The sequence below is a fragment of the Dicentrarchus labrax genome, unplaced genomic scaffold (genome assembly GCF_905237075.1).
Source record: "Dicentrarchus labrax unplaced genomic scaffold, dlabrax2021, whole genome shotgun sequence".
NCBI classification, from domain to species: domain Eukaryota; kingdom Metazoa; phylum Chordata; class Actinopteri; family Moronidae; genus Dicentrarchus; species Dicentrarchus labrax.
Window position 1 is genome coordinate 3,988,254 of NW_026136705.1, and position 25,417 is coordinate 4,013,670.

Consider the following 25,417-nt stretch of genomic DNA (forward strand, 5'->3'; position numbering starts at 1 on the left):
TCAGTGTCTCGCCTACTCACATACCGATTTTGCGTCCCCAAGAAGGGCGCCTCCCCTTTTTGCTGGCCAGTAGCGTCAGAAAAACCACGTGTACCTCTTTTTTAAAGGGAGGGTGCCACTGTCAGACCTGCTCTTCTCTAGCCGGTGGGGAAAGAAGGCAAACTTTGTTCCTAACTCTCCCTGCTTGACACCAACTTGCGTTAGGGACAACGTTAAACCACTGTATTTTTTCAGCTTCTACCCCACGTCAACAGTGAAGGCTCAGAGAAGAGGCGTTCTCGCGACCACCAGGGGACGATAGCCATGAAGTGGGGCTGGGTGTTTTTGGGGGTCTTCCTATCCTTGGGGACCCTGTCCTGGGGGGAGAAGGGCTTGGAGATCCCTGAGTATGATGGAAGAGACCGTGTCCATGACCTCAATGCCAAGAACTACAAGTCTGTCATGAAGAAGTACGACGTGATGGTGATCTACTACCACAAAAATGTGGATCGAAGCCGCAGTGCCATGAAGCAGTTTCAGATAGAGGAGCTGGCTTTGGAGGTGGGTCTCCGCCAAAGCATGACAGTGGATGGATCTGTGGCCCATGTGGGGGAAGGGTCACGGTGGGAAGAGGGGAAGGAAGGTAAGGGTTTCATACGGAGAATTTGGCTCCAGTTGGGGATTCCTGGACGCAGTCATGGCATTCGCACTTAGGGTTTCAGATGAGCGGATTTGCGGCTGTTGACAGGTGAAGGCAAACAGAACAGGTGGAAATGATGAGGTGAGGTCGAGTTGAGGGATTCGTGGACCCTTCAGGTGTGGCATCTTGCCAAGTATGACTGGATAGATGCGGACCTGAAGGAGACAGGTTGGAGAATGTTGGGACAGGAGGAACAGGATGGAGGGAAGTAATGATACAGGAACTATATCCCAAGAAGTATATGTCAAATGATGGGTGAATCACCTGCTTTCTGATTGTTGATGAAGTTGTGATTGGGTTAGTTTGTCTTGACCCAAAGATGCAAAGAACACAACCTCTCCAGCATCTGAAAACAAATGAAAATTGAAGGGATTTCTAGTATTACTATAAATAATTGGACCATGGCTGGACATGGCCTTTTTTATGTGTAACTGCAGCACATTTGTGTTTATTAATTAATTTTTTGCAACTCTCTGAAAAAGACAATCCCTCAATGTGGACAATCAGGCTCACTTCATTGATTTTCCAGATGTGTTGACATGAGAAAGTAGGCAAGGTTTGAACTTCTTTCTTATGCTCTCTTTTTCATTCTTCACACAACTACTTCCATCACTATGAACGCATTTGAGGAGATACTGTCCTAAATCACATCTCACTCCTTAAGGATGGCATCTGTTTGCCCTGCCTTTGAATGTGGCCATTTGGAATAGCTATAAACACTTTTGCCTTTAGATGGGGCCAGACAGCCCTTTGTATGACCTAGTTTAATTCAAGCATTCATCATCCTGTTATCACGTCATGCTAGTCAGGTTAGCCCAATTCGTATAGCTACTATAGTGTCCATATGGTGAATGCTAAATAGATTTCAGAGCACAAAAAGCATTGCACATCATTTTGATTACCTATTTGGGTGTTTTATAGGTTGCCATTAAATGACTGGATTGTACAAAAAGTCAGTCAATTCAATTTCAATTAAATTTTATTTGTATAGCACCAAATCATAACATAAGTTATCTCAGGACACTTTTCAAATATAGCAGCTTTTAACCACACACCTTATCAATTTATAAACCCAAGTCAAATGACAGCTACACCAAACATACCCAACCCATTTAAGACTGCATCACTTAAAGATGTCCTTCACCCCATGGCATAGTGTCTCACTGCAGGTTCAGACAAGGCCAAACGCAAAGCAAAGGCATGCTCAAAGTTCAGTTCAGTTTAATATGAAGTAGTTCACATCAATTTTCACAGTCCTAAAAAATGTTTCATGTTCATTTCCTCAAATTCTTTCTTTAATGAGCTGCTTTACAAAATACTGTGAGTCTGACTTGGGTGGAGGAACGTTCCAGCTTTTGGCTCGTTGCCTTACCCTTTATTAATAATTTCTTGTGATCATTCACTTAATGAGCCCCAAACTTTCAACTGTTTTGTTTTCCTCTCTCTTTAATTTAAGTTCCGCCTGGGATCGTTTGCTTGCTACCTTTCTTCATAAAGTGCTCTGTTATGTGTTTCTAGTTTATAGAGCTTTAACTCAACAGTGAGTGAGCGTTGTTATCAATTGAGGTAGTTACAGACGATCAAGTTCCCATTGATTAGTTGCAAACAGATACATTCGGTTCACCGAAAACATAAGCATGTTCAATGAACGTGTTCTTGCAATACACTGCCAGTTGGTCTGCAAATCAAACTGGGGCAAGCACATGAGTCTTTCAACAGCTAGGTGCCTTTGAGCCAGGCATTTATGCTTAAATTGCTCCATTTGTGCTGCTAATCAGTTGGCAGTAGAAGCATGTTCTGGAAACTCTTATTGGATAAATAAATCTAAAGGACTCTTTACCGGCCGGCCACAGTCGATGCACCTGGGCCCCACTGTCAGCCTGTGTATTCACCAAAGCAATCCCCTGCCTGTCAGAGCCGCAGTGTCTTCTTACAGAGACACAGTGTACCTTACACTAGCCTCCATAAGTCACCTCTGTAAATAGCCCAGGACAGTCCTGCATGCTTAGCAAGAGGATAAAAGCCCTCCTGGGATGGACGGAGAGTTTAGGGCCATATCTCACCTCAACTACTGCTCCCACTACTCTGTCAGCTCTCTCAGGAAACACACACTGTTCTGTTTTGTATTACTACACACCCCTCTGTGTGCAGGCTGAAGTCCTAAACCATCATTTACACACCCAAGTCATTGGATCTGATCAATTTCCTCTCAGTGCTGCCAAGTGGTGCTTCTTGGCTTTAGAAAGAGATGCTTGACTATTACTCTGCTACTGACTTCCTGCCAGTTACGACCAATCAGGAAAGAGCACAGGAGGTGCTCAGAGGGGATGCTTAAAATAGCTGGTCATTACCACTTATGAATCAGGAAGTATGAATTATTAAAGTGCAGAGCTCCGGGAGTCAGATTTAAATTGCCATTGTTTAAAGCTTGGATCATATTTATATATATGCTTCTTTGAGACAGCATACTGCACATTTCTGCTATTCATAAAAAACAAGAAGATTTATTACATACATTTGCATTTGGCTGTAGCTTAATTTGAAAAATCAATCAATGCTTGATTTCAGTTTCTAAATGTATATATTTTTTATAACATGCTAGAGCTGACAAGTTGAAGATGTTATCCCTGTAGATGCTTCTGTTGGTTTCCACTTCTGTCAGGCACACAGGAAAGTAAATGGCCTTTCTTCATTTTTCAAACCACATCTTCCTCTTTCATTCCCAGTCTATGAATAGAAACAGAACAAGTTAAATTTAGCAAATTGGTGTAGAGAATAATCCTGTAGGCACTGCCACAAGTAGATTAATGAGGATTAACCATTTCTTAGTGCATTATAGGTGGGCAAACCTGTTTTTCGGTCATGCTAGGCTTTTTTTTAGGTTACAAAGCTTGTTCAAATGCTTATGTCGACATGTAACCTGCCAATCATGACAGCAAACTTGTTTGAGTTAAAAGTGACAGTTCAAAAGGAGCAACGTAAAGGCAATGTGACAGAGATACTGACAGCTAAAACAGGTAGCAGAACCTCCCAGTGCAGCCATACTGTGACACATTACCAAACGCAGCGTTTTCCACTAAAAAAGGTTGAGTGATGGAAAGAGTCATCCTGTATCTCCTAAAATATGTCCAACATGTCACCTTTGACCCCATCTGGATTTACCTTAGTCTGTGAAAAATAATACAGTGCATCTCCACCACAGGGTTATTTCTATGTTCTCAGGGTCCTAACTTCCCCAGATTTATATGGCATATATGACAAAGGGTACTTAGGACCCTGGGAACATAGATAAGCTCCCCTCACCACTATGATAGGATACAGCAACTTCCCTGTAGTGCCCTGGGGTTGTGAATATGCAATGCATTTTAATATTACATTAAAATAGTGTCAAGACAAGTCAAGGAGTTCACCATTTAAAGCAGATTTGTTCGAAAAGGCTGTAAACAGCAACAAGGATTCTGCTGACACAACCCTTGATAAAAACTATATAATATGTGAGTAAAACAAAATATATAGCTCATAAGGAGAAGGCTGGTTGGCTGATTGTGGAGCAGGAGCTGATGCCTATGAGTTAACAGGAGCTCAGACTTTAGTGCTGTGTATGAACTAACACTATGCTTGAAGTGGTGGAGCAAATATAGTATTTCACCTTTACGGAATTACAAGCAAACATCCCTTTTGCCACCAAGGTTTTTAAGTGACATAATACCATCAAACCTATGTTTTTTTGGCTTCACCAACTGAAGTTTCTTTCAATTAAATTAGATAATTTCTCCCTGCACAGCAACTCTGTCTTCAAGAAAGTTCAGCATGTATAAGATTGGAACTTGTAGGTTGTCACAGTAAGACTGAACTTGCAGACAAGAAGTGCATGTTGATAAATGAGGCAAAAAGATAAAGAGTTTAGAAACATGTTTCTAATGTTTTGAATTTAAACATATGCGTTGACAAGTTTTCCTTTAACATTTGTTGATTAAAGAGGTGCAAAGAGATAATTTAATGGAGGTTGTCATGTTTGGCTTAGCAACAGGGTTTAACATAGCTCTCACCGTGCATTTTTTCAGTTCCATTTAATATTTAGTAGACTAACCACAGGTGTCTAAAATTCAATCTGTGCAAAGTGACAATAGCAATTTGTTTAATGAGGCGCATGGAAGCACATTCAGGAGGCATGATATTTGACAGTCCTGATGAGTTGAAATAACCTCACCTGCAGCACTTTAGCCAAAGATATCTCTCATTATTATGACCAAATACTATAAAGCAGAAGTCACCTAAAGATTAAAGTCTAACAGGCAGGGTGCAAAACGAACAGTCATTAGCCAACGACTGTGACTAAATGAATAAGGGTTACACGTAGCATTGGTTAAACACATTCAAATTAGCCTGTTACAATTGAAATATGAAAAATGTATTTCATCTCATTTTGAGAATACTGGCACTGGTTAACCTTTTATCTGGCTTGCCTGCTGCATCTCTCTCTCTCTCTCTCTCTCTCTCTCTCTCTCTCTCTCTCTCTCTATCTCTGTCTGAACTCTAACCTTTGACATACTGCATACTGTAAATGCCCACACTCATCAATCACTGCACTTCACACAGCTCAGATTGCAGTGAACATACCACCCCTCTCCCCCCATATACACACACACACACACGGTTGCTATGGCACCCTGTGTACCCACCATTCAGTAAACTGTATGAGCAGATATAATTGATGTCATGCTGCTCTATTGGCAACACCCATGGAGACGAGAAATACAATTTACACAAATGTAGGGTTACAGCTTTTAATTTGTTTTTAACCTTATTTATTTATCAGGGACAATGCAAATTTATTGACATTATTCTGATCAACAAAAAATTATTTACTTATTTCATGCTTCAAATAGATAAACCCCATTTATTAACACTGCAGGTTTTCATATTTAAGTTACATCATCAGAGAACTTAGCAGTTTGGATATTGCAGACGTGAACATAGTGAAGAAAAAGGTTGAGAAACTAAAATATGGAAACATTTTAGCAATCCTAGTAGTGCCTCTAGGGATCAAAATGTCTGAAATGGTCTGTTGGTCGGTTGTTCCACCATTTCCAGACAAACTACTGGATGAACTGCCCTAAAATGTTGTTTCTATGGCAAATATTCACAGCAATATGAAACCAAATATTTGATGATTTCATTTTTTATATTTAACAGTCACTTACAGAACAGTGCAGGGACTGGAACAGCAAAATAAGCCTCAATTCATTGATCACTACATTGCTAGAAGACACCCCATGATACAGAGAGAAACAGGTAGTGTTACAAGGCCCTGAAAGTAAGAGAACAGCTCAAAGAAAAGACTGCCCAAGGACTTTTCTTTCTCCTTCCCCCAAGTCGTATCAAATATTGTGAAGGAGGAGAAGGAGGAGAGAGGTGACAGAGGTGCACATAAGGCAGGCCAGTACGTAGTCTCATAATGTGCACGGACTCCTCATGGTCTGAAGGAGGCTTCTGCTTTGTCTTTTGTAATCTCCTTGCATCTACTGAGATCTGGTAAAAGGTCAGACTGTCGCTGTGGCAACCGTTATCCAAATGGACTGTTGGAGCCCGCCTCCTTTTACCAGCACAATAAATTTCATGCTTACATATTTGATGGTGGTGGATGGTATTGATGGAGAGAGAGAAAGAGTGGGTCACCACAATTTCTCAATGCTACGGCCACTGTTGGGTGTTCCTCTGACATTAAAACCAAAACTAAAGTTGTGCATCCTACAAGGATAACTGTAGAAAGGTATAAATGCTACTCATGGATTTTGCTCCAAATAGTTGGTTACTCAGTATTTAACTGTCACAGATAATTGAAATTGAACTTGAAATTGATCATTGGTAACACCCAATACAGCCATCATGTGTGTATTCAAGACCACTTTTATAAGATTCTTGTCTTAAATGAGTCAGCTGGAAACTGTGCTTTCAATTCATTGAGCCATGGTTAGCTTAAATAACACTCTAGTTATGGCTGCTACATCTCCTAGCAACAGTGGTCCTTTCAGCCGGCAGAGTTGACAGTCACCGGCTAGAAATGAGAAGCCAGCCTTTGTCTACCTCTTTCTGAAATCAAGGATCCATTGCTTCAGAAGTTATGGTACTAACAATTTTGAGTTGCAGTAATGTTCCATGCCGTTCTATGACCCTGTCTCTGGTTCACCACTTTTCCTTCCTTGGACCACTTTTGATAGGTACTGAGCCCTGCAAACCACTAAATAGAAATATCTAAAGGTGGCATTAGAATTTAAACAGCATTTGACACCAAACTTGGATGGCATGGCACCCCTCTAGATCTGCCCCTGCAAATATGCATATGTGCCATCCTAATACAGAAAGCCTGACATAGAAACAGTAACTAAGAGGGGTGGGATAAAATGGTCAGTTGGCTTGGGTTGTTGGCAACACCGGAAACTTGTCAGGCTCTTCCAAGGTTTACTGATGCCTCTGTAAACAGAGAACAAAATAAGCCAGCTTTGCAATTCTCTCGTGTAATTCTCCAAATTCCGGGTCAGTATTAACTCCATCTGCATCTGATACAACGACCTGTGAATCTGACAGGCTGCCAGATAACTATTATTGGCTCTGATTTTAAGCGACAGACATTGTCACCTCACATCCAGAATGCATAAGTAGGATCGGATCTCATTACCACAAGTTATCTTGGACCAGGTTGGGCCAACAGGCCAAGTCCCAACGGTCCCTTTACCTCATGAACCCCAGATTAGGTACTTTAGTCTCCAGGATATACATTGAGACTGTCAAATATCCTAATTTTAGTAGCACAGCTGTCATTACTTAACATTTCCCTCCATTAAGTGACATTGCTGACAAGTTGTGTAAAAGCAACATCACATCTTGATATCCTCTTACCTTCCTTGCACTGCATCTTGACTCCCCAATTAACAGTGTGAAAGAGGCGCTAAATTAAGAACTAATTGTCAGATGTGATGTCATTAAATGTGACGGAAGTTATGTTTAGATAAAGTGTCCTTGGTGTTATTCTCTGATGACACCTCATCGGGTGTTGATGGGTAGAAATGTTTGTTTTTCAGCCAGACCAACGTTCCAGCTTGTCTAGTTTGTTCCATGTCAAAAGACACCTGTTGTATAGAAGATTAATAATAGAAGCTTTTTCCTTTCGACTTGGCTGTTGTTGAAACTATATATTTTGCTGCCTGATGCACTGTATGGATCGTCTAAGAAGAATGCCTTATTCGATAGTCCTAAACTACACTCAGTATTTTTATCTCCAGTCTTTTTTTCTTCATTTTTTCAAAATAAAACAGATATTCACCTCATTAATCACAGGCATGACTTTGCATCTGTGTGGTAAGTAATATGACCTGAGGATATACAGTAAAATATGATACTTGGATATTGTGTTTTTTTGTCTATTCAGGAGAGGTGATTTGCACAGACTGAATATAATGAATTGTGGTTCTCAAGTAGATTTATTGTACTGAAACTCTACCAGGCATGAAATAATCTCTTCACCCTTTCGGAGGTGCATGAATTGAGATATTTTTGTATGATTTCGTAAAATGTATTTTGGAGTATAATCATAGTGGAAGCAAGCCTCTCTCTGCAGATAAATAGTGTTGTAAATTTTAATAAGCGGCCTCTACAGAGTACATCTGCACATCTGCAATCATGTTTGGTAAAAACATTTAATGGCTTTATCATCGCTAGTGCTCCATCAAGCAGCGGTTGACTGCACAATAGGCCTGGATATGAAGAGTGGCTGCAATAGAGAGGATCACATCAACTAACTGAAGTTCTGCTCTTCAGTATACACAATTTATCTTTCTTATAAAGCAGAAAAAACAATGGGTGGATTTCTGACTATGGAATTTTAAACTGTGCTTAAAAAGAAAGATTAATATAAGCCATGAAGCAAAATTTAGTCAATAAACCTTATTCTCTGTTTTAATGAAAATATGTTTGTAAAACTGTACATTTTTGAGAGATGACCTGCTGTACTATAGTTAAATTTACCATTAAACACCTCAACTCTTGAAAAAACCCCAGTTTAAACTAGGGAGTATATTTTATTAGATGGCTGTAATTCATGAAAACTTCAAGTAATACTCCCTTCCATTTGCAACTGACAAATAGGTGGCAGCCCGTACACCCTGTATTATACACTCTATTTTCATGACATTCGGTGTGTTACAGTGTGTGCTTTATTGCTCTGTATTATTATAATTTTAAATGACCCCTTTGTGCTCACTTTCTCCCTCAACATAAAATACTTATTTTCTTTTTTTCCCAGAAGGTTCATTTCTGCTTTCCCCCTCCTCCATTATCCATATCAGCGAATGTCTTTATATCACTTATTCATGGGAGGAAAATGTCAAGGAAATGCAGGGGATCAAGGTGCAACATGAAAAATTTAAATGTGAATTTTGTGACGTTGAAACCCTGTCTTGCATGTTCATTCCACAAAGTGATGGACCTGAATAAAGATAGCACTGAGAGTGCAGTGCATAAGTACTTTACATCACCGTGTGTAAGTGAACATACTGTATCTGCTTCTTGGCACTTTATTACACCATTCACTTTGGTATTTATAGTATATTTATGTGTGTGTGTGTGTGTGTGTATTCTAAAATGTTGCTTATTGCTGCTCAATTCTTTGGATATGATGTTTGCAGTGTTTCAACTTTATTGTGTAGGAGAGCATGTGCAAGAGGCTCAGTTGCTTTATAACTCACCTTTGATAATTGGAAAAATTCAATTAAAGTAAAACATTTGTTAACAAGACTGAGTAGAGTAATTCTACCTGCTCTGTGAGGCTGTACTGGTGATTAGAGCTAAATGCTAACATGCTTGTGGTGACAATGCTAATGGGCTTATGTTTAGCAGATAATGTTCACCATCTTAGATGAGCGTAGCATGCTAATATAAGCTAATTACCTGTAAACACAAAGTACAGCTGAAGCTGATGGGAATGCCATTGTAACAAATTGAAATTTTAACCTGATGATGGCACCAGATAAAAATGATATATGTATATATAAATATGTTTCAATCAAACAGTCATGGTAGCACTAGAGAAAAGATGAGTCGAAACTTTAGATTCACCCTCTGGGAAGCAATGTAGTTACAAAAAGTAATATAAGCCCAAAAATTATTTATTTTAGTCTCAATAAAACTGGCCTACTGACCGACTGACCTGGAAGGTCAAAGACCCTCTGTTTATGGTCAATTGGTTAAACATGGTGATTTTGTGGTAGATATTCCCAAAAATAAATGTGAAAAATATTTCTTTGGACCGATCTCTTAAGCCTCGCTTTGACCAAACACAAGGTGGAGGAAACATTGTATTAAACTTGTCTAGTTGTTGAAGTAGGAAAAGCACAGGTCTTAATGAGTTACAACTTAATGATCCCTTTGAAAGTCACTATTCAATTGTTCAAGTCCGTGTGATTGTGCATGTTCACTCAAATGGAATGTTGTTAGTTATAGGTTTACATTGCCTACAATAGGACTACAATACGATAAATTTTTGATTAGTAGCCACAGTATCTCACTGAAACACAAGTCAGTCTTTGAATACAGACACTATTCAGGTTAGCTGCTGTTGCAAGTTGAACATCAAATAACTAAATAACTTCAGTCAAAACAACACATCTTTTTTTGCCCTGAACACCTGCAGACTTTTATGTGACTCAAGAAAACTTGACAAGCTTGACAAATGCAGGATTCTTATGTGATATATTTGTAATGTGGCTTATTGCTGTCAAAGTGAGTCATTCACAGATGGTCGCAGACACTTCTGCCCTCACAAATTGTTGTAGAGAATCAGCTTGTGTGCCTGTGAGATTTCTAAAAGCTTTCCATGCATTTCATCATATCTCCCATGAGGCTGTGTTGTGCTATGAAAAAGTGAAAATAGTAGACTCTTAAAAGTTAAAAGAATCAGAGGATGAGATTTCTTATAGTCTCTAAAAACAGGCATTCAAAAACACTTAAGCTTTGACCATCTTATTTCTGTGCAAAATCCTGGATCCTTCCAAACATTGCAGTCACTAGCTGATGGCAGGCCAGAGTCTGAATCTTTCATGACCACCCCAGCGCAGTGTTATGTAACAGCCTGGTGTAGAACGTCCTGATGTGTTACAGCAGCCATTATTAATTTACTATCTGGCTGGGGGGAAAAGCCGGCTCAACTTCTAATTTTGCACAGATCCCAGGACACTTGCTCATACAAGATAATGGGAAATCTTGCTGCTTTGAAAACCTTTTAATGTTCCTTCATTTTACAGATTCAGCAGTTTTTGGGTAGCACACTAGATGTTAGAGAAAATCTGAGAAAGTTGAGAGTGATTTTGCTGCTTTTTATTGGGACCCTCTAACCAGTGGCAGCAGTGCTTGCAGTGTTTTTGAATGTTGTAGCCTGTTTACTTCAAATCACACTTTTATTGTTGAATATATTTCCAAGCATATTAGTGGGTTTTGACTTTTTGAATGCTTTTGCCACTTTGCAGCCAGTATCTATTCCAAGCTAAGTAATTTATCAGATGATTGTATTTTGTCTGCTTGTATTTTTTGCCAAAATGATGTTACCATTGCATCATCACAATGTAGATTGTTCAAATAAATCTGCACTTAACTACGCGACCATTCAAAAATGTCTTTTACAACCAAACATGCAATGTTCAACCTACTATATCAATATCAAGTCATTGCAAGTTGATTTTATTACTGTAGAAATGAATGCAAGCAAACGGTTGTCTGGCAGATCTTATTTATAAATATAATATAAATATATTGATTATTAAAAACAGTTAAAAATCCAGGATGCCCTACTAGCTCACCTGGTAGAGCTGACATACATTTTCATACAGATTCATGGAATATCAAAACTCTGTAATAACCCTGTAATAACATTACATTGCATTAAAAGCACATGATTTGTAATAAATGGGCTAAAACTTGCAACAAGCATGGTCATCAGTTTCCCTGCATTTATGGCATAAGTAAGCCCTATTCTCCAACACTGCAGCCATTTTAACACATGCACACTCTGTAGTTTTTGTATATGCACACAAATACATGCACTCTCCTTCACAGCACTGAATATTTAGACTTTGGGCACAAAGCAAAGCTAGCCGTTTCTCTGCAGCTGGTGTGGAAGCTATTACAGTCTGAGCGTGTGTTTGTGTCCTTTGGGTTCTTACTGAGCTACATCATAAGGTGACGCACACATACAAATGTGTGACTCATCATCTGCTCTGTTGTTCAATTAAGAAACACACAAGGCCTACATTGGAACGACCAAACAAAAAGATTAAGACTCAGTCAGACGCTCAGATTGAGACCAGTGATAGAGAAGGGAACAGCACGGCAAGTTCTCTTGGTTTATTCAGCCCTTTTCAATATCTCAGGGCTGGCTCTGGAAGGGTAAATGACACACAGGGTAGAGGGAGTGAAGAAGGACAGTGCTGGGTGGATGAATAAATACATAGAGATCAGGTCAAAGGCAAAAATATGTTACGGCTTCAACAGCTGATCTCCTTTTCTCTATTATGCTTCTTGGTAGTGTGAAAGTTTTAGTTTTTAGTAAACATTTTGGCTTAAAGAGAAGTATGGTATGTTTTAAGGCAGGTTTTCTTTGACTGATGGCAAGTCTCTGTGGCCAGCCATGCTTGTTCTTCCCAACACAGCTTAACCGATGGGTCAAATCAGACTAAAGCCTACTTTAAAATCATTTTATCTATGATGTCCTGGTTTAAATGGGAAATAATAACTTCCATTTACATCCACCTCTGTCGGCAGTCAGCCAAAAGTCCAACAGCAGTGACAGAAATTATTCCCATTAGTTGTGTTAAGACAATAAGATTACTAATGAGTATAGAAAGAAAGTTTCTTCGTGAATCTGTTGGGTTTCTAATAGAAACCCAAGAGATTCGCGAAGTAAAGAGGTGAATCTCCTGCTTTCCAAACAAGCAAAACTCCAACTTTTGCTGATAATGAAACAAAATAACTAGGTATAAAAATGACATAGACGATAGATGGTAGCTGCTGGATGGCTGTTACGCACGTATGCATGAATGGCATGCAAATTACTGTGATTACAGTCCTGTTTTATCATTTCTTACTCTCTTTGAGAGGTTTTTCATATCGGAAATCTCTTGGAAGGCCTTCTGATTTCCTGTGGCATTATCCCCAATATCTGTATGGTAGAAAAAAACAAGAATATGTGAGGAGAATGAAAACGTCTTGAAATAAATCCATGTGACAGATCATGGGCCAGAGGGTGAATTCTGAAGTCTGGAAAACTTGGCACCTGGTGAAGGAATCATTGATCCAACCCAATAAAAGGCCAGTAAAGACAGTACTGTCATCTCGTGGTATAGACCAGTGCAGAAAAAAACAATGAATCTTTTTGCCTCTTTTGAACAATACTCCACCAAAGAACTATTAAAAATGACCTTTGCTGATCCTGGTCACAAGCATCAGACATAAACAACCCACCATGTTAGTGACAAACAGAAGCTGTTAGGTATATGTTTAGATATTGTGGATATAAATGTTCAGGCTTGAAAAAAAAAAAGATAGATAGATAGATAGATAGATAGATAGATAGATAGATAGATAGATAGATTTATTTATCCCGAGGGAAATTCAAGTATCCAGTAGCATACAAGACATACATTACATACATTAAACATACATTAAAATAAAATAAAAAACAAAATTAAAAGTAAAATTAACTTATAACACAGTAGCTACAGTCAACAGTGCAAAACAGTAAGCAGTGCAATGGAGTGGAGTGCAAATGAAGGTAGAAATTGTCCATTGTCTATTATCTATTGTCTATCTCCCTGCCTTTACTGAGAGCTGTTGTACAGTCTGATGTCCAGGGGAATGAAAAAGTTTTTGAGTCTGTTGGTGGAGCTGGACTGGGACAGCAGTCTGCCACTGAACACACTCCTCTGCCTGGTGAAGGTGCTGTGCAGAGGGTGGTGGGCATTGTCTAGTATGGACGGCAGTTTTAAAAGTGTGAAAAGTAAAGTAAAGCGCTCAAAATCAAAAGTTTATGCAAACCTTTGTTGCTTTGAAATTATGTCACTGATGAAATCCTTTCTAACTTTTTCACTTGTGTCAGGTGAGGTTTGTAACTTATACTTGTTTCAGATAGAATTTGTCACTTGGGACAGGTGGAATTTAAAACTGAGTGTGCTGGCTGAGGCTTCTTCTTGATCTACTGTGGTTTGGATTGTTCCTCATTTGCATATAGAATCCAAGTTGACTACAACTACTGTTCTCTGCAAGGTACAGCAGTAGTACAAAGTTTTCAGAAACACTGTTCAAGCCAACAGCGTTGGAGTATTTGATACCCCATTGGTTTTCAGTGGCTTATTGTTTTTCCAACCAAATCAGCAAAGAGAGAATAAATCAAAGACTGGCATGTTTAGGAAGAGGGTAAGACCATGAGAGACAATTTAAACAAACATGTCTACAGTGGCAATAACACATGCCACTCAAGTCCAGTTAAACCAAAGCAACCAATATATAGGCTAACCCACATTGAGCAGTGTAGAGTAAGAATGTAGGCGGTTTTATTACAAGAAATGTGACCCCAGCTACTGCACTGCGAACTCGAAACTATCTCCTAGCTCATCATTTGGTGCCACAGCCAAGTGCAGCAGAGACCCAGAGCACGTTTCTGACAACTCACCATGGCACTCTGCCCTCATCTTGTGTCACCTGACAAGTTGACACTGACTGGGCATTGGGAGACGGAGCCAAGTGATTACACTGCTGACCTCTCACTTGGCTCGGTGCTCAGACTTCTGGATGGGTCGGGTGATAGCAAGGGAACAGATGAGGAAGGGTGAAGTGGTGTCAGGAGACTAAGTTTGGACAAAATATATCCAGATGGACAGAAAGAGTGGGGAAGATAGGAGGTGGTCATGAGAAAAAACACCAGAAATCAGAATTGTTTGAGTGAGGACAAAACTGATTATAGAAGGAGAAGATGGCTGTGAAGTATTAACTTGCGTGTCAAGTGTCTTCTTCCATTCATCAACCCTGCCTGCCTTCCCTCCTCCCCTTTCCACACCCATTTCTATATGTAACGGATCTCAGCCTTCTTTTCTGCTCCTCAACATGCTTTCTTACACGCCCTTATATAGCTACGGGAGTCCTTGCTTTGCTTTACACCCCACTGCAAGCACCCACAACTTCACCTCTCTTATAAATACCCCAGTGTTACTAATATGGCCATGCCCTGTGGCAATGGGGAGGGGGCTATAGGATGAGCTTTGGGGAAAAGTTCTACACTTGAAAATTCAAACTGGCAAGTCAATTATGTTACAGTATCGTTAGTGTTGTCTTGTCAGTTCTCTTCTGTTAACAGTGGGGATCCTTTATGTTTTTGTATGAAAAACTTTGACTTGTGTATGGGATTAGTGTAATCTACCACAGAATGACACGCAAACAAATGTAAAAATACACTCTTTATTATTTAGGACCAATTCGATGCGACACATGACAAGATAAAGATAAAGAAAAAAGTGTAATGTAATCTGTGTTTGAGTTAAAGCTCTGCGCTACAGCAATGTTGCTCAATCCATTAATTGCAGATTTAAAATGTATGTTTCCATATAACTTGGCACTCTTCTGCTTCCAGGCAGAGATTGAATAATAAGATGTTTTTTGTAATGAGGAAAAAAAAAAAAAATTCAATAATGGTTTGATTTATTGTGTAAAGCCCTGTTCACAGTTGCATCACTTCAGGACCTCATGTGGTGTAAGAATTGACCTGTGATACTGTTCACAGCAAAAACAAAAGACGTTAACTGACCAAGTCCCATCTTTGGATATGATAGAAATTAAACATGTGATATAAGTATCCCAAGACGCTGTATTATCCCTGTTAAAAAACACGTAGAGGTCTTGTGAAATTTTGTCAGATGACTTTTGTAAATGTTAAAATATGGAGGGTACTTTGTGGTAGAGTTTTCAGTTACTGGATTGCAGACATGGCAAATTAAGCAAACCATCTGCATTAGTGCAATCAAGTCCTCAGGTAATGATAGCCCCGTAACACTTTACTACAACTCCTCGGATTTTGCATTTACAAGCAGTATATTAACATCTAATAAAATGCTTAATAACCCATTTTAATGTAGCTGCAGGCAGATTTAAGTCTTAAATAATGTTTACAACTTAACTTAACTTAACAACTTAAACTCCTCCTGTGGGCACTCATAAATGGAAGCTGGTGTATAAACAGATAATGCAGCAACATAGTAAAACACAGTTTGAATAAGATGCAAAATACTGTATATTAATAAAGACTTAAATTGTCCTTGTAGTTGCGTGCCATTAAATGTCATTATACTGCTGACAAATGCTAAATGGCTAGACTAAAGTAAAGGGTTACCGATAGTCCTGTGTGAATTGGGCCTTAATCAGGCTGTGACTATTGTGCTTTGCCCTAAAGCCTTACCTCTTCTTGCAGTTGATCACAAGTCAAGCAGCAATTATCTTTCAGGTATGTTAAGGTCTGCCTTTTGTGTCTGTAAAGCTGGGCTGCGAAACACAGATTCTTCTGCTACTGCAGTATCTGCTGATTGTTCTCTTCCATTCCTTGACTGCAGTTTAGTTTAAAACAGATGAAATTACATCAAGCAACAACAAGACACCACAGACCAATGGAGACTGAACTGCTTTCAAAGTCCACAAACAGCGGCTTTGGCTGTGCCAGTTTAAGTATATATTTTAACTGTACTTTGTATTCCATAGCAAGCTGATTTACATGGGGAAATTGCTTGAAAAAGGCTCCCATCTAATCTATTAATCAAATTCTAACATGTCCATCCATCCATCCATCCATCCATCCATCCATCCATCCTCCCACCCATTCATCAATGCAACCATCAGTGATCGTAAAGGATGATTTCACCCAAATCACAAAAATATGAAGTGATGCTGTCAGTGATTACCTAGCTTGCAGGTAGTTTTGGTTTTATGTATCAACATACTCTAAAATGTCTACAAAACAGAAATCCAGGATGAATATATATATATATATATATATATATATGTCATTTTCAAGCAGATATCCAAAGACTAAGGCACTCCATCTATGGACGAATTAATGTAATAAATGTATTCTTCAAACATGAGCAATAAAATAAACCAGTATGTATCGACTCTTGGTCTTCATCAGGGTCTAAAATTTCCCCCCAGTCAAACAGAAGGAAATCATATTTAATTTCTGCTTAATGCCATAAAAACTTTACATTTGAGAAGCTCAAAACAAATAATAATAACTATTTTATTGACATAACTCATTCACTCACTCATCTCAGAATTTATCTTTGAAGCTTTAAACAGCACAAACCAAATTCATCTCCATTGCGTCGTGGTGGGACATAAATCAGATGAATGGGCTTTTTAAAGGTATAGTTCAACATTTTGGGTAATGCGTGTATCAGATTTCTTGCAAAGAGTTGGACGAGAAGATTGATACTACTTTCATTTCTGTCCTTTCAATATGAAGTTATAGCCAGCAGGCATTTAGCTTCCTAATTACCTTAGCTTAGCATAAAGAAAATTATACCTTGTGGCTTTACGGGGGATATGTGCTGGACTATTTCTTTGCTTGGAGAAGTGACTTCCTAAGACACTGGTTACCTGGCAACCTCAAAGTGACGACTGGACTTCAGGTGCTAAGTGAACTGGCTGCTGGCTGTTGCTTCATATTGAATGGACAGATAGGAAAATGGCATTGATCCTCTTATGTAACTCTTAATAATAAGGCATATTTCCCAAAAATACTGAACTGTTCCTTTAAAATCTCAGCTTGGATTAACATCTTCATGTCTAGACAGAATTAGTAGTGCTTTTTTGTGTTTTGGGCGAACTTACCCTTTAAAGTAAAAGAAACCTTTCCCTGAATGGAACCTTCCCCATTAGCTGTTACATGGTGATTATCTTGTGTTTCTTGTTTGTGTTTCCCTTGTATTTTAAGGGAAATAGGCCAATCTTCCTGACTAGATTAGAGAAAATTTGGCCCTGGATCTAATCATGAGCTAATGGACTCTGGAGTCCAAAAGAATGGATGGCATTAAGGACTGCCTGTGAAGAGCAACATAGCACATACTATCCATACTACAGTATCATCTACATACTGTACAAGCTATTTGTGCTTTGGGGCATTTGGCCGCTTATGAATGTTAAATAATTTGCAATGCTGCTTTGCAAGCCGCTCCATAATGCTTTTGACTCACTTCATACAAAGTGTAGCCTCACATTTAAAGGCGCAATCATACTTTCATCATCAGCTGGTGCTAAACTGACAAATACAATGACCAAACCAATACAATGGAAAACAAATTAGTATGTGTAAAACTGGCAGAGTATGTTCAATACGACTGTGAAATATACAGTTTATCAATGTGTGTGGAGAGAAAGAGAGATAAAAACACCAATGTATGCTTGGATCTGTATATTTACAGTATGTGTAAATATGAATGCGCATGTGTGCAGCCGCTTTACTTTTGCAAAGTGTGAGCTCTCCCTTCCACCACACCTGTTGCAGCGTCTCTACCCCTCGACATAGTTGGCTCAAGTTCTGCCCCTCTTGTTCTTCTGGAAACCCCGCTGTCCGTGCTCCTCTCACACCGGCTATGAAGGCTGTCAATTGTTGGCTTCAGTTTCACTCAGATTTAGAAAGTGCAAGGCAGCAATCCAAAGCTTTTGCTTTTAAGGCCTTGAAATTAATACGATATGCCAAGGGGTTACTTGTGTAAATAAAACTGAAAGTATGTTTTTAATGCAGTTCTGAGTTTAGAAAATCATGGACGGACGGTGGAATCGCTAAAAACAGTCAGATATAATCAGCCCTGAAAAAATAACTGAATGTATCTTTTATCTCCCTCACTCCCACTCTTTTCCCAACTCCCCCACCTCTCTCTCTGTCTATGCTGCTCCATCCAGCTTGCAGCCCAAGTTCTGGATGATCTTGACGATGAGGACATTGGATTCGGCCTGGTGGATGAAAAGAAGGACTCTGCTGTTGCCAAGAAGCTGGGTGAGCTTGCCAGTCACTGACAGAGACCTTGCTGGAGAAAACATAGCCTAATTGTCAACAATACAATTAGAAAGAACAAAATGAGCTTTGGCTCAGTGTAAATCATCTCTTTCAATCAAATCCCACCACTTTTCTCATGACCCCTCCTGTTTTTTTTAACTGATGATACACTCTGCAAACTGCAGCAGATTTTACAAGGACATCTTTATTTCAGTTATAAACATGTAAGTTAATCAATCATGACTGTCTCTCAGTTATGACGCTAGTCTTAATTGGAATTGGGACTTTTTTAAACTTTTGTTTACGTTTGGCACTCAATTATTGTTATTATGATCATCTCACTTAGAAATTTTGCCAGCAAAGAAAAAAAAGGACTTTTGTATGCTAATTTAGAATACTATATGTATGGGTTTTTGATGAGCCCAGTGTTTCTCCATGGTCACAAATTAATGAATGAATACATAATTGACAAAATAAAAGACGGATGGACTAAATATCCAATAATAAGTGTAAATTTGTTTGTATTAAATGTCATACTGGGATTTTTATTGTAAATGTGGGCTTCATACTGTAGTAAAACAGTATATTGTCTATACTAGGCCTCAGACATTATCTCATGTCTGAGGCCGAGTATAGACAATAAATGAAACAACTCTGCCCTCAAGTGTTGACTAAGGATGTGACAGCTTCTTTATAACAACAGATTCTAGAGCTGTAAGTGCTGAAACCTCCAAACCCTTAAGTTTAAGACCATCAGTATTAAAAATTCAGCTATAAAATATGCCACATACTGTGAAACTCATACTTGTTTGTAGTCTCATTTTTTGTCCTCCTTAAAAGACATCAGAAATAGAAACATCTGTGATAAATATATGGCCTGCTGCTTTCGAAAATGCTACATGCAAGAAAAAATAAGGCTATGTAAGTTCTAATAGCAAGAGTCTGTCTACTGAAATGACTAATTAGGCTAATTAAGGTTTTATACCTTTTATTATCAAGCTGTTTCTGTGGTTTACTACAGCTGTATCATTTATTTAGCCGACCTGTAATGTATTTTTAAAATGACATAGACAAACTGTTGCTGTAGTTTACAACAACATAAAAAAAAAAATCAGTCTGCATTACTTACATCATATTACCACAAGGATTGCATAGCCACCTCCTACATAACCTAGCAAATATAACTGTTCTGTCTTTAGCAAACATTGATCAATAGTACTGTATTACACATAGTACATTTTCCAAAATCAAGCTTGTTTACAGCACTTAGCAAAGAATTGCTCTTATGCAACATTGCACTGTTATATTCATTATAAGGCTTTACGACCGATTGTCAACCAGACTGAAAAATGAGTCGCACTTGTAGAATCGAACTTAACAGGTATATTGAAAACCGATTTTTCTACCACTGCAAATTTCTGTGTAATATTTTTTTCCTGGTATAATGGTGGATTGATAATTGGTTATTTACCATTAAGAAGTTTGTTAATACCTTTTCTCACCAGGTCTGGATGAGGTGGAGAGCATCTATATCTTTGCTGACAATGAGATCATAGAATACGATGGGGAGCTGGCTGCCGACACCCTGGTTGAGTTCCTCTATGATGTAAGTAATATGTGGTCAATGATGAGGGATGGTGCCAAGCACCGGGGTTCAGTTCACAGGGTTTCTTTTTAATTGTAGAATTTGTTCACAAGATTGATGTATTGAGCATGCTTGTTTTATTTCAAGGGCAAGCGTCTTCTTGTCTGTCCTGGATTTTGGAGATGTTACAAATAGACACACCTCTTCCTCCTCTCTTAAACCCCTAGATACAGTTTATTACTTCCCTGTAAGATTTATTACTTGTGACAGTTATTGTTACAGTTGGCTGGACATCTCTAACAGTAAGACGTGACAAGCATTGGTTTCTCAAATGGATACTTGCCATCATGTATCACTTCCTTATTAAACTGGTCCTACAGTCAACATTTGACTCATTCAAGTGATGGGCTGTTGCTCAAAGTCCCTCATGAAAAACATTTGGGAAAACTGCTTTTAGATATTGTGCTGCACACACTTTTTACCTGTTTGTTTGTGTGCATTTATTCTGTTTTAATTGTACTCTCGACATAATTGAAAGTGAGGACATACCCTCAGTGATTCCTTGACATTTAAAGTCCCCCTCCACTCACATGTTTTTCCTTTTTGTTCCTACATTTGGATGTTTAATCTTTACTGTGCAGGATGGTGTATATGCAGAGTTTGACACTAAAAGGATGTTTTCACATTCATCTGCTAAAAGTGGAAAGTTTCTCTGTGCTCACTGAAAATCTGATTGTTAAGGGGTGGGGCCTACGAGCATGATTTGTGACATCACAATTAGCTTGGACGTCAACCCTGGTTCAATTTGTCACTTATACAAGAGTGAAACGTACACACATTACACACATTATTGCTGCAAGCAGACTATTTGGACATGTCTTCAAATATATCTGGACAGGATCTTTAAATAAAGGTAGAAGATATTAGGACTGATATAAATGACTAATGTGAAGTGTGGTGTTGACTGGAGTGAGATTTGTCTTCCACTCCAAACATAAATATATCCTATATTTACCTCCTGTCTCTTGTCAGGTGATTGAAGACCCTGTAGAGATCATTGACAACGAGCGTGAGCTGAAGGGTTTCCACAACATCGACGAGGTCATCAAGCTGGTTGGCTATTTCAAAAGCGAGAAATCCCCTCGTAGGTTGAAGATTATTGAACAGATCACATGCAATTACTCCTTAAATTACCCTTTTTAACAGAAACAGCTATTTTGAGCTTAATAACGTTCTTTTCTCATTTTCTCCATCCAGACTACATTGAGTATGATGATGCTGCTGAGGAGTTCCACCCCTTCGTCAAATTCTTTGCTACATTTGACGCCAAGGTTTAACTTGTTTGTGTTGATTTATGTTTGTGTACAAAAAACTGTGAATTTATGGTCTTGGGGTTATGTGTTATTTATAGATGGTTCTCATGATACTGTTTGTTATAGGAGCTGTCAGTCTTGTCATATAGTGCAGGCTTGTTGGTTGTGTTGTTGATGCTTTTATTCCTCCTGTGCTTTCAACTACTGCCTACCCAAGTACAGATGAAAATTTGCCTTTCTGGTTAACTTAAGCATATATTTTTAGAAATGGTTTTAAACTGAAGTGTCCCTGTCAAATAAAGTAAATACAGTAAAGTAGAGTGAAAGAAAAGCTGAATATCAGAGTTGACAAAGCAATGTCTTGGGCTTCAAACAATACAAATGTTTTTAGTATGTTTGAATTTTCTTTTCACTTTGTATTTCCTTTTCTTTTAACATTATTTCAGATTGCCAAGAAGCTGAAGCTGAAGATGAATGAAGTTGACTTCTATGAACCATTCATGGAGGAACCTGTGTCGATTCCAGGAAAGCCCTACATTGAGTCTGAGCTTGTTGAATACATAGAACAACATGACAGGTGAGACCCTCTGTGATACTAAGACAACATAAATAATATCTATGATGGCCATTAAATCCTTCTTAGGTGACATCATTTACATAATCCCATGCTGATTATCATTGTTGGATCTTAATCACAGAGATGAGATTTTTGGAATGGTCATATGAGTTGTCTTAGAAGACACTGAAGATTGATGAAGATCTACTTTCAGCCTTCTAATCACAAAGTACAATTACTGGACAAACAAAACAGCCCTGTATACTGTATATCTTCAAATAACTTTTTCTATAAGTCGCAGTTTTAATGTTTCAGGCCCACTCTGAGGAAGCTTGAGCCTCACAGCATGTACGAGATCTGGGTAAGAGATTTGAAATTTCACTATAATAAAAAATAAAAAGGCAAAATATCAGACAACCTTTTCTTATTCCCCTTTTTGGGTACACAGGAGGATGACATTGATGGAGAGCACATTGTTGCCTTTGCTGAGGAAGATGACCCAGGTAAATCAAATATCAATCAAATATCAAGCTAATACTTTAGCGTTCCAGGCGCATTACTGTACCTGACCTCTTAACTTTAACTTTCATTTTTCTAGACGGTTTTGAATTCCTGGAAATCCTTAAGGAGGTGGCACGTGAGAACACTGATAACCCCAACCTCAGCATCATCTGGATCGACCCTGACAATTTCCCCCTGGTACGAAAACCACAGCGTGCACTTTTTATGTATAATATTGCATCTTGATTTGGTTTGTAAAATCCTGTTGATCCTTTTGTTGTCTTATGTTTCTTGTAACATCTTTAAAAAAACTACTTAATATACAATCAATGTATTTTTACATCTTGAAAAGACCCAGTTTACAGTGTCCAAAATTATTTATTCAAATTATCACTGTAAAAGTTATGCACACAAAAACCTAAAAGCAGGACTCAGACGCAGAGCAGGCATGAAACATGAAGGTGGGCTGCACTGCTAAGACTGGGTAGTACATAACACGATATGGCAAATGACTGGGGAAAAAGGGCTGGTATAGTAAAGGAACAGCAGGAGCACACTAAGGGCAACTCCAGGACAGGTAAAAAATGTTGGGTATCTTAAATGACAGGAGAGTTTAAGAGATTTACAAAAAAATTCCAAATGAAGATGTGACGAAAACAACTGCTCCGAATGTCATTCATAAATGTACAAACCTAACCATGTCCTTCCATCTGTCTGTATTTCACTTTCAGCTGGTGCCATACTGGGAGAGGACCTTCCATATCGACCTTTCTTCTCCTCAGATTGGTGTGGTTGATGTCGAGGACGTAAGCAACCTTAATCGTCCCTTGCAAAAACTTAAAGTGAAAAAATTATATCAACTCATTTGAAGTGTCTGTATTTCAAGTTTTCTCAAAGCCAATACATTGATCCCGATTCCGTGGGGGTGTGTTACCTTTAAGAGGTAACTGACTTTGATTGAAAAAACTAGCAAAGTTCTGCTTCTTCAACATACTATAGAAATACAGAAAAACTTCATCATCGTCATCACTCAAATTGTAGTAGATACACTCTAACTTGACCGTAAGACACCAGTTATTGTTTTACCTCACATTTTGGGTTCAAGATGTTTTTGAAATGTCAGAGTCTGGGCACTGAAAATCATTATGTCATCTTGTAAATACACGTGTCCATCCTTGGCAGGCTGACAGCGTGTGGATGGAAATGGATGATGAAGATGACATGCCCTCAGCTGACGAGCTCGAGCAGTGGATTGAGGATGTTCTGTCTGGGAAGATCGACCCAGATGACGATGATGATGATGATGATGATGATGATGACGATGATGACGATGACGACGATGACGACGATGACGACGACGATGACGACGATGATGACGACGATGATGATGATGATGATGACGATGATGATGATGATGACGATGATGACGATGATGACGACGACGACGATGATGATGACGATGACGACGATGACGATGATGACGACGACGACGATGATGACGATGATGATGAATAAATATTCACTACTTCACTATGATCTAGTCAGTTACGGCAAAACCCAAGAGTCGCACCATTTTTTCTAACATGTTGCAGCAAACACACTTTGTGTCTGTTTGCTTCCTGTACGGTTTCCTGTAAGGGACAAATATAATGACCCTATGGGAAACTTTCACTCAGTCAGGGAAGGAGATTTTTCAAAGAAGCAAAGGATTGGCATCCCTGTTGATGAACAGGGTTACAGCTTAAAACGTTTGTGCATTATATGTCCTTTGTTACGGTATTAAAATATGCCTAATCTCACACCTCGGTGGTCCACAGTGAATGTGAGCAGAGGCTAACAGAGGCTAACTTCCTTGACATTTTCTACCTAATGTCACAGACTGGGGTTCACCCCTTTCTCATTTTCTCCAATTTACTGTAATCCTGTTTCAATGACATGTTTTCTACTTGATGCAGAGAAGAAACACTTTCTTGTACTATTTTTAAAGAGAATAAACCTAAACTCACTGGACAGTCTTAAGATTATTACAATCTTGGAAAACTATTAAAGAACCAGATAATAAAAGAAAATACTGAATAATTTGTTTCTGCTCTCATATTAAAAATGAAAGACAAAAATATTTTAAAACCAAAGCTGTTTGTTGTTGTTGTTATTGCCATATGAAATAGACTACTATTTGTATGTCTGTGTGTGTGTGTGTGTGTGTGTGTGTGTGTGTGTGTGTGTGTGTGTGTGGTGTAGGGGTGATTTCAGGTCTGTGGGCAATGTAAAAGGGCTTTGTTTAAGCATATTTGTATTATTCAATTACTAAATGTAATTATTAAATATAAAATGTCATAATAATTCTAACTGGCGAAGCAAATATAATAAGCATAATATATTCTCACCCAGCACTCAGCACTTTATTCTCACTTTCTTCTCTTAAGTCTTGATATGACAGCTATGTTGCATATGTGAAGGAATTTCCAATGCAGGCACAATTAAATTAAAGAGGAAATTTTACATGGCTAAGTCGTATTGGAACTGTACAAGTGAATGTCTAATAATAATAAATCAAATCATTTCAAATGTAGTACTGTATTGTGATGTGATGAGGAAGTAGTGTACATCACTTTAATGTGCACCTGGTAAAGATGGAGCTAATTTAATTACTAAATATTCTGCTGTGTAGCTTAATCTATAACAATATATCATCATTTAT

General features: G+C 38.6%; 1 protein-coding gene across 2 annotated transcripts; it reads left to right on the plus strand.

Annotated features, from left to right (window-relative positions):
• Positions 1-24,848, plus strand: casq1b (calsequestrin 1b). Of its 2 annotated transcripts, XM_051400990.1 has the most exons (12): positions 1-540; positions 16,185-16,217; positions 18,668-18,761; positions 20,267-20,367; positions 21,379-21,490; positions 21,604-21,677; positions 22,106-22,236; positions 22,531-22,576; positions 22,664-22,718; positions 22,814-22,914; positions 23,448-23,522; positions 23,899-24,848. In XM_051400990.1, exons 1-12 carry the CDS (start codon positions 304-306, stop codon positions 24,229-24,231), a joined length of 1,392 nt encoding a protein of 463 aa, XP_051256950.1. In that variant the 5' UTR covers positions 1-303; the 3' UTR covers positions 24,232-24,848. The 2 variants fall into 2 exon arrangements, with proteins under 2 accessions (XP_051256950.1, XP_051256951.1); XM_051400991.1 differs by lacking the exon at positions 16,185-16,217 and having other exon boundaries at positions 9-540.
• Positions 24,849-25,417: the final 569 nt, after the last annotated feature.